This window comes from Anopheles coustani (assembly GCF_943734705.1).
Source record: "Anopheles coustani chromosome X unlocalized genomic scaffold, idAnoCousDA_361_x.2 X_unloc_5, whole genome shotgun sequence".
In the NCBI taxonomy this organism is placed as follows: Eukaryota; Metazoa; Arthropoda; class Insecta; order Diptera; family Culicidae; genus Anopheles; species Anopheles coustani.
This window is the reverse complement of record NW_026525159.1, coordinates 355747-366436: the sequence shown is the minus strand read 5'-3', so window position 1 is coordinate 366436 and position 10690 is coordinate 355747. Positions and strand designations below refer to the sequence as shown.

The 10690-nt window shown below is 43.7% G+C and overlaps 1 protein-coding gene across 1 annotated transcript; it reads left to right on the top strand.

Annotated features, from left to right (window-relative positions):
- Positions 1 to 654: 654 nt before the first annotated feature.
- LOC131270706 (uncharacterized) lies at positions 655 to 1143 on the top strand. The gene has a single exon (XM_058272461.1). The coding sequence runs from the start codon at positions 655 to 657 to the stop codon at positions 1141 to 1143; it is 489 nt and encodes a 162-aa protein (XP_058128444.1).
- The last annotated feature ends 9547 nt before the right edge of the window (positions 1144 to 10690 follow it).

Genomic DNA, 10690 nt, shown 5'->3' with positions numbered 1-10690 from the left:
AACTTTGAGAGAAATGGAGAAAAAGCTCAAAGCGATCCAGCATAAAAAGAAGATTGCGTTGGAAAATATTAAGGCACTCGAAAAATTTATGACCACGTTCACCCAGCATGAAGTGGGTCAAGTGCCAGATATTTTAGAAGGGCTTCAGAAGCACAAGGAATGGCGCGATGGCGAAGCTAGAAGAGCTTGACGATAGCACTGGAGCGGTAAGAAGCGTGCATCAGTGATAGGATCGATATGGAGGAGCGATGCAGACGGCTGAAATCATTCTTCCGGGCAAATCTTCCCAAGGACACGCCGAATGATTCATCAATGCTGGCCAGTTCGACAATGGCATTTGGTCGGCCAAATGCGACCAATCTTCGGCTTCCGAAAATTGAGCTGCCTACTTTTGACGGTGATTCTACAAAATGGCTCTCGTTCTTGCTGTCATCTTTAAAAGGCGACGCTGTATTACCCTTCGAGCACACACCGTTAACAAACGAAAACTACGCGGTCACTTGGAAGGCGCGGTCGCTGTTGAAAAGGTACGACAATACACGTAGAGTTTTTTCGTTTTCGTAGAGAATTCGTGAGTATTGGCGGAAACTTCATTTTGGACGAGTTCACACGACATTTGAATGGTTTGGCCAAGCTGAAAGAACCTGTGGAGACATGGGATTCTCCTCCATGCTGCTGATGAAGTTCGACAGCGAGACCATCCTTGCGTGGGAGAAGCACTCCGTCCACTTCGAGCGGGACAAATATCAGGAGCTGATGAAATTTGTCGAAGATCGGATCCAGATCCTGAAATCCACTAAAAGCCTTACCATTGTAGAGGATTCGACGATTAAGGTGGCCGGCAACACACGGCAAATTACCTCACGGAGAGCCATTCACAAATCCTCGGGGCAACCACGGTTTTTATTGGAGTGCGGTGAAAATCACTCGCTACACATGTGTCCAATATTCAACGGCAAGGATGTGCAGCAGCGACGCGACATCGTGGCAAAGAAGTGCTGTTGCTGGAATTGCCTTAGCAATACGCATCTAGCGAAGGACTGCAAGTCGGATCGGTCCTGTCGCACGTGTGGGGAGCGTCATCATTCACTGCTACACATTTCTTCGACGATATCGATGGGTGTTGTCAAAACAAACACGTGAGCGTGAGGACGAGTGAGGTAGGGCCAGTGAGCGAAATGAGAATGAGACAGGAGGAGTACGGTCGGGTCAAGGTCCCAGCATGTAGGAAGGAGAGGATCGAGAACGAGAGGTATCAGCTGATCGATTAGTTATCGATAAGATCGTAGCTGATAAGCAATCGGGGAACGTTGACCCGACCGACCCAAGAATGAACGAGACGACAATAGATGCGTAAGGAAACCTTCCTCGGCAGTGCCACGGAGAAAGTCTTCCTTTTTGGATTGAGCCACCGCCGAGGAAGACGACATAAATTTTAACACTACGCTAAGCTACGAGTGTTCGATATTTTCGTCAGTAAAATAAATTAGTTAAATCTTTAGCATTATAAATAAGACTAGGTTTTAACAATGGGAGTGAACTCAGAAGATGAAACGGTGTTCCTTGAGACGGCGGTGCTACATCTCGTTGATGACTACGGAACAAGGCACGAGGCGAGAGCGCTTCTCGATTCCGGATCGATGTCTAACTTCATCTCGGAAGCGTTCGCTTGGAAATTAATGGCCTCTCGGTGTAAGGTCAACGTTTCCATCTCTGACATCGGTATGGCGTCGCAGTTGGTGAACGGGTCGATTGTGGCAACCGTCCAGTCGAAGATACAACCGTTCGCGACTCAAATGGAATTCCTGATCCTGATCCTCAAATGGATATCCTGGTCCGTGGATACCCTTCGATTGGGTCTCGCATTCCACCGGAAGACGTAGCGATCTTACTAACGTATGAATTACGAGACGCGCAATATGTATCCACTCTTGGGCTTGTATGGGAGCCAGCCCTAGACTTGCTTCGGTTCCGGATCGATCTACCATCTACAGCACCAATATGGACACGAAGGATAACAATGTCTTACATTGCAAAGATCTTTGATCCACTCGGATTGTTGGGACCAGCAATAACAGTAGCCAAGCTATTCATGCAACAGCTTTGGTTGCTAAAGCTTGGGACTGGGCATGTTCCGGGCATAGATAATCCTGCAGATGTCATCTCGCGCGGTCTTCATGCAGATAAGCTATTGGAATGCGATCGGTGGTTTCATGGCCCACACTGGTTGTCTTGCAACGAAGAAGTGAAGCCACGGGTGGTTGCCATATCAACGACTGCAGATTTCAGCAACAAACTCTTTGTATAATTTTCGGCATACCATCGCCTTCGCAGATCTATGGCGTTTTGTCTGCGTTTTATTCATTGTCTGACAGGATGCGACGCATTCAGAACCACGGAAGACGGAAATCCAACGGAACAGCTGTCACTGGTTGAGAGAGTGCCACCATTAACACGGGACGAACTTCTTCAGGCTGAAATCCAGTTGTGCCGGTTGTCGCAGGAGGATAGCTTTGCAGAGGAACTGCACACCGCAAGGCATGGCAAGGAGATTCCGAAAACGTCGAAGCTGAGGTGGCTATCGCCCTTTGTTGACTCAAAGGGATTACTGCGAGTCGGTGGTCGGCTTCACAATGCGCAGATTCAAGACGCGACCAAACACCCGATTCTGCTCTCCAGTAATCATTCGTTGGCCAAGTTAATGACAATCGCGTATCACTTGAAATTATTGCATGCCGGACGTCAGCTATTATTAGCCACACTACGTCAAAGATTCTGGATAATGGGCGGTCGCAGTCTCGCTAAGTCTGTTTACCACTGCAATGTTTCAAGGCGAAGCCCACATTGGTGAAGCAAAGCATCGCGGACCTCCCAATTTCACGGGTAACAGCTACGAAGCCGTTTGCTGTCAGTGGAATTGACTACTGCGGACCAGTATTACTAAAGTCAACGATTCGGAACCGCAGCCCGACGATGGCGTACATAGCTATATTCGTGTGTTTCGCGACCAGGGCGGTACACATTGAATTAGTGTGTAACCTCACGACGACGTCCTTTCTGGCAGCACTTCGGCGTTTTGTTGCAACAAGGGGGAATATTTCAGAACTGCACTCTCATAGTGCAACGACATTCAAGGGCGCCGCGCATGAGCTTCATCGCCTCTAGAAGATGCTCTAATGCATTCAATAAGAGCGGGACGAGATTTGCAACTGGTGTGCAAACAACGAAATTGAGTGGAAATTCTATCCACCACGTGCTCCGCATTTTGGCGGTCTTTGGGAGGCAGCGGTACGTTCCGTAAAACAACACATTGTTCGCACAGTAGGAAGTACGAGCTTAACTCATGAGGGAATGGTAACTCTGTTAGCCCAAGTCGAACAATGTTTAAATTTACGACCACTAGTGCCTGTGTCAAACGAACCCACAGATACAGAGCCACTAACACCAGGGCATTTTCTAGTAGATTCCAATGTGTGTGCATTACCACAAATTGATAGGTCACAGGAACCATCAAATAGGTTGAAGGATTTTGAGCTAGTACAGAAACATTTATAGGACATCAGGGCGCGCTGGTATCCGGAGTACCTTCAACAATTACAAGCGCGTGCTAAAAACTGTTCAAGTAAGAAGATAACGTACCTACAACTATGTGGCCCATGGGGCGAATAACAGCAGTACATCCAGGGAAGGATAGCATAGGGAAGGATAGCATTGAGTTGCTACAATTCGAACTGCATCAGCTGTGCAATTAAACCTTACACTTTGAGCTCCAGTTTGCTACTGTTTATTAATCTGTCAAATATAGTTCATTCGCGTTACTTTATAATTCATTTGACTTAGTTCCTAATTCCTCTTTCGTTAATCCTTTTCTCTATTCTAATAATTCTGGTAGTAGCTTGCTATTTTGCTAGCCATCAAGCACTTTCGATATTTTCTCGAAGTAAGAGAGTTCAAAATATTGACGGATCACAAACCTCTCACAATGGCACTAAAATCAAAAGCAGAAAAGTCTCCTCGGCAAAGCAGGGATCTTGACTTTATATCTCAATACACATTAACATTCAATACATCCGTGGAGATAGCAACGTGGTAGCCACTGCTTGTCTAGAATTGGAGGTGTGGATTCTATAACTGAGGTAACATACAAACATTTTCAGACGAACAAACGAAGGACACTCAGTTTACGAAACTGATAGAAGAACCACAAGAAAAAACAAGGCACAAACCTACTAAAATACCTCTGAATAATCTCGAAATAGTTTGTTAGCGGGCAGACTTGGGCCAGACCACGCGAAGGATGGGCCTTCGGAGTCCCTCGTCTTTCCGCTAGCCGAGAAATAAGGAGACCGCCCGAGCAAGGGCCTTTACCTTCAGATTCCTGATGTACCTTTTCGCTAGTTGCTCCAGTCACCAAATAATTTGGGGAGCCTATGCCGCAAAAGGGGGAATCCTCGTGAAAAGGCGTTTCGGATAGGGCGGACCCTTCGAATTGAGACACAATAGAATCTTATTTGAGAGGCCAAGGAAGTTTAATAAAACATCGAGACGTTCTCCGTTTAAGGTTTAAATTGAATCTAAACTTTATTAATGATTTCACACTGCTTATATACTAACAATGTTGGTTGATATGTGTTAGAATCGGTACACGTGGTTTACATGTGTTGGATATGCAGTGCGTGGGATGATGGGTATTTTCGTCCTCCGCGTTGGTCCTAACCAAATAACTATCGATGCCTTTCTAATATTTCCCACGAACCGCTCGTTCGAGGCACTTGAGATTCATTACTGGCTGGGTCGATCTTGCCGCTTGGTGCAATAAAATATGCTACGAGTTTGGTCTTTTGGTACGTTTTCATAATTATCTTCAATGCATTCCATTTTCCTACACGCACGTGCATTCTCGAACCTAACCTTTTTTACCAACGGTGGTACGCTCTCCTAATGCGATGATATTTTTACGACTAACGCTCATCGCTTGCTTCGCTTATCGGGCCGTTCCAAATGCATATGTTTATTTAGGCCAACGACGTCGATTCCAGACGATAAGTTACAAAAAGAAACAAACCTATCCGTTGCGTACGCAACATGGTTGTCGAATCATCGACAGGGAGACAAAGACTGTATGTCCCTGATCGAGCTTGCCGTCAGGTCGGTCGCAATCGCTTGTGACCGGAGTGTGCGCGTCTGAGTTGGTACGCACGGTACCAACACTCAGTGTGGAGTATTAGCCAGACTGGGACCGATGGGCATGCCAACAGGTCACAACTCCCAATAATCTCCAAAACTTATACGATAGAAAACTTGGCGTGCTAGAAGTTGTCCTACAAGAGATACCGTGGGTCGATCTCTTTACAGGATCTTAAAGCTTGTAAAGTATAACACACAAACTGATGTTTTTCTTTTCCAAGTAATCCATATATTTTCAAATTTCTGAATGAAACGACCCTTATCGGCGACGAGTTGCATTAGTGATGTCTAACTGCGGTTCCCTTGGCAAAAGGCCTGAATGGACTACTCCGTTCGATTCAATACTTTTTTTTCTTTCTAGTCCTCTCCGCCATTCATTCTTTCCCATTCATGTGTCGTTGCCATTCATTTGCACGGAACCGATCAGTGCCATTCTAAGTTGGATACTAATGTTCGAATTTTTAGGATTGCCTACATTTCGGCGCAAACCCAACTTGAATATGCAACAGTCCCTTTGTCTCTGTGCGAGCATGCTTTCCAAGGAATCCACAATAACTCTCAACCAGGCGTTCGAGCCACAAGAAAGCTCATGTCCGAAAGATACTTTTGGCCTTCCATGAACAAGGACGTCGGGATTTGTACACGTGCTTGTGTTGGTTACCAGAAAGCCAAAGTAACGCGCCACAGTTGTTCCCCCGTAGAGGAATTTAACATTCTGAAGGGTAGGGCACACATTCATATGGACGTGGTTGGTCCATCCATCCGAAAATATGTGTTACATGCTCACTATAGTGGATCGATTCACAAGATGGCCTGAATGCTACCCAATGCCAGACATGTCAACAGACATGTCAGAGCATCAGAGATCGCTAAAACTTTTGTTGACAATTATGGCTCGCGTTTTGGATGTCCTGTTACTATAACAACAGACCGCAGGAGACAATTCATTTCCAAACTATTCAATGAACTGACTGTACTACTTGGAGCCCATCACACTAAGACAACGGCTTACCACCCACTATCCAATGACATGGTCGAAAGGTTTCATCGCCAGTTAAAAGCAGCTATCATGGCAAATGAAAATTGCATACAATGGCCGAGACGCTTGCCACTTGTTTTGTTGGGCATTCGACTCTCGTTCAAAGAGGACATCAAAGGATCTTCTGCAGAGATGGTATACGGTCAGAGTCTTAGACTCCCCACTGAGATATCAATACCATCCACTAACAACATCGTAGAAGACCTCCCTGATTTCATCCTCACACTGAAAAAGGCCTTTAAAGAATTCAAACCAGAGCCTCCGAAAAACAAAACTACCCCCAACAACTTTATTCCAAAAACCCTGAAAGATAAACGGGGCCTGGGGATGAAAGACGGGCCTACAGTGTCCTTACGAAGGACCCTTCGAGGTAGTGCGGCGGTTCTGAAAATTTGTTGTTATAAACATGAAAGTAAAAAATGATTCAATTTCCATCGATCGCCTCAAACCATCATTCCGTTCGGAAAGCATGCCAAAGATCAGACAAGATGAGAGGACTATTGGGAGAGTGCGATTTCGCCTTAATTCATAATCACAGTTCATAATGTCGTGACTCCGTCACTGGTGTGCGGTTCTGTAGTGATCTTGGTTTGGCATCTCGATCGACTGGAGCTAGATTCACTCGCAGGACACTGGACTGAAATAGGCCACGGCTGCCAACTGCGTTGGAGCCCACAGGAAGTTAGGGATAGTATATAAGGATCCGCGTCCGAGAGCACACGCTCTCTTCGATCACAGACATTGTCTATGGTAAGGTTTTGTGAGGGAAGTTCACAAGAAGAATAGTGTAATAACCAAATAACTAAATCATCCTCATGAGTACGAGTACAATTACGATCATAGTTGATGTGAGAAATTGCAGTTGCAATTTCACTACAGCATGCTTCCCATGCGGGGAAAATTGAAGGTTTCGTTAAAGTTTCCGGAAATATTTACGGTTAACGAAACAATTTCCGCACGTCACTCGTTCCGGATTATAAAGCTCATTGCTGAAAGATGTAACACTAGTGTAGAGCTTGTAAAAAGCTTTAATAATGGTGTGCCTCTCCTCCCTTGATGAGGTTATGGAGGGGAAGTGCTTTTGGGGGCAACACGCGTACCACGTGTGCGAGAGCGGCAAAAAACATTAAGGATGCTTTCTCTCTTTCTGTTCGGTTATCTGTACGCCACTGAGGACACACCTGCCGCATGGCTACGTACCGATGCATTTAAAGCCCTCGATCCCTGCCAATTTTCTATTTGTATGTTTTGTTAATGTGTTAATTATTATATTGGAACGATTTCAATTTTTACGTACCTTAATTTTCATGTGTATTTCATTAGATTGTGTGCAGGTCTACACGAAACCAAAGTGTGTCCACACACTGCTGGAACATCCACCGCCGATGGCAAAGTACCGGAGCACAAATTAAACTGTGCAAACTGTGAAGGAAACCACAGCGCTGGCTACTTCGAGTGCCCGAAACGCCCCAAGCAAGAAAAAGTGAAAAAATTTGCCGGTGCTAAACAAAAACAATTTGTATACAACCAAAGTGCGTTCCCCTCGCTAGGGCCAAAACAGCCGCAACGCGCAGCATCACCAGTGACACCACTACAACAAGATATCGGTTGTAGTAACGCCAGTAACGACGACCTGTTCAACACAACAGAAACAACAACCATTGTAGGAGAAGTATTCTATAAGTTACGCTCTTGCAAAACTAAAGAGCCACAAATCACCGCAATTTTTGATGTAGTTAGTAAATTTTGTTACACTAAATACACTGTTTTCAGGGCCAATTCGTCGGCATCAAGCTGCTCTTTGTTGGTAGTATGCAGTCAATTGCACGCGCACGGTTTTTGTTTGGTTTCGTTAGGAAGCACTTTGGGTTTGTTAAGTTTAACTTTGCCATTATCGGTAGCAACATTGGCGCGACAACAACGCGACATTTTCTCGTCGCGTCAATGTTGCTACCGATAATGGCAAAGTTAAACTTAATAAGCCCAAACTGGTTCCTAACGATGCCAAACAAAAACCTTGCGCGTGCAATTCACTGCCTACTACCAACAAAGAGCAGCTTGATGCCGACGAATTGGCCCTGAAAACAGTGTAATGGCTAATCACCAAGAAACTAAGATTGCATACTGGAACGCAAATGGCGTATCCAACAAGAAACTAGAGTTAATACACTTTCTCAATATTAATAAGATAGATGTGATGATTATTGTTGAAACTTTTTTAAAACCCGAGCATAGATTCACTATAAATAATTACAACTGCTGCATATTTGACAGACTGACAAGTACCAAAGGAGGGGTTCTAATCATAGATCAAAATACCATCAAATATAGCTTAATGAGAGCATTCGAACTAAAAACAGTTGAAGCGATAGGAATCCAAATAAGGACGACAAACGGCTTACTTAGTGTAATAGCAGCCTACCAGCCCGGACCAAACACATGTGAAGCTAAATTCAGATACGACAAAAAAAAACAAACACACGTGAAAATTTCTTAATTTGCGGTGATTTAAATGCCAGGCACACCATGTGCAATTGTGCATCCACGAACTCGTTGGGAAAATGTTTCTCCGAAGAGTTACACAAAGGTCTTTTCTCCATACACTACCCTGACACCCCAACCTACTTTCCGGCTGACCCTACCCGTAACCCTTCCACAATAGATATAGTACTAACCAACTTTTCTGAAGTCTCCAGTCTTAAAACATTAACTAAACTTTCTTCGGACCACTTACCAGTTCTTTTCTCCATTTTAGGCACAAAGGCTAATTAGACATCTGACAAACAAATTTATGACTATAGTAATGCCCAATGGCCAATATTTAAAAATTACATAAACACCCACATCAATCCTGCAGAGACAAATCTCAACGATATTCAACACCCAGGTTAAATTGATGAAATGATTTCGAAACTTACCACAATCATAGTTTCAGCTCATAACACAGCAGTGCCACTAAAACCCACTGGCGAATACGAATGCTGACAATAAAGTAAGGTCTCCAATTTTTTTTTCCATAGAAAATGACATTTATTTACAAAAAGCGATACACTGTTGGAAAGGCCAAGGTCTTGGCTACTTTTCTACATAATCGCTATTTTTTTCCAACACCTTGCGCATCCGCACGATGAACTTGTCTATGCCGGCAGAATACCACTCACCGTCCGCCTCGCGCAGCCAGGTGTTGACCTCTTTCTGAACCTCCGCGTCACTTTCAAACTTCTGCGCCCGGAATTGAACTCGCGGCTCCACTTACGCACGTTTTTTATGTCTATACACTTTTCCCCGTAAACTTCAACTAGTTGACGATGGATTTCAATAGGTATCACCTTTTTCGCACTCAAAAAAAAAAAAAAAGAAAAGTTGCAGCGTTGGAGACCTTACTTTATTGTCAGCCCTCGTATAATATAATCATCCCCCCCGAGATTCTCTCACTAATTAAACTACGAAATAATTACAGAAAAAGGTGGCAAAGGCACAGATTGGATAGTAACCTAAAACATACATACTACTCTCTTAAAAATCTTATAGATAGCAAACTGTCAGAATTGCGTAACAAAGAATCTACTACATATTTTAGTTTTTTTTTATGTATGGAGTTCTGTGTACACTATAAACTCGACCAATACTGAACCGTCGCTTCTGAAACTTTTCACACATTAAGTTTAAGTACTGCAGATGGTGTTGAAGGTTTGCTTGATCACTATTTTTTGATAAAATCATCTAAATTTTACAATTAAAACTCAGTTTTACTAACACTAACAAAACAAGCATGTAAACAAATGTCAAGGTGTATCCAACATAGTTACCCCGCGTCCACACGGCATAGTAGCGTAGGGATTTTGACACTCCGTCGTAGTGTAAATGTTGGTCAAGAGGCGTTAGCCACGGCCATAAAAAATAGTTGACACTACGACGGAGTGTCAAAATCGCTACGCTACGATGCCGTGTGGACGCGGCCTTACCCTAAGGTTTATACTTCACGGGGAAATTCATGAAATTTCATACATTTAAATTTGCCGTTATTGTAACTAATAAATTAATTCAAACTTTCAAGTAAAGAGTAAAACCATAATTCTTTTCTCAATCCCTTCGTCACCGAGCAACGCCGGGCGTCAAGCTAGTGGTAAAAAAACCTTAAATCGATGAACTCCGATACTCAATATCATACAAAACTATGGAAGTTTGTTAAAATTATTAAAGGCAACCAAAAGTCCATCCCTGTACTGAAAATTAATACCCAACATTTAATCACTTCCAATGAAAAATGTGAGGCGCTGAAAAATGTATTTAAAGCCGCTCACAATGTTTCAAAAAACAAGAGCCCAATCGAACGCCTTGTAAAAACAACAGTTGAAAACCATCTAGGCAACAATCGTGATCCCACTAAACGTCCGTTTACTTTATTTAAACCAAAAGATATCTGGAAAATAATGAGACGATCGAAATCGAAGGAATCAACGG

Bases quoted from the DNA above. Each gene is read 5' to 3' on its own strand.
- LOC131270706 (XM_058272461.1), top strand. From the start codon at position 655: ATGGGATTCTCCTCCATGCTGCTGATGAAGTTCGACAGCGAGACCATC.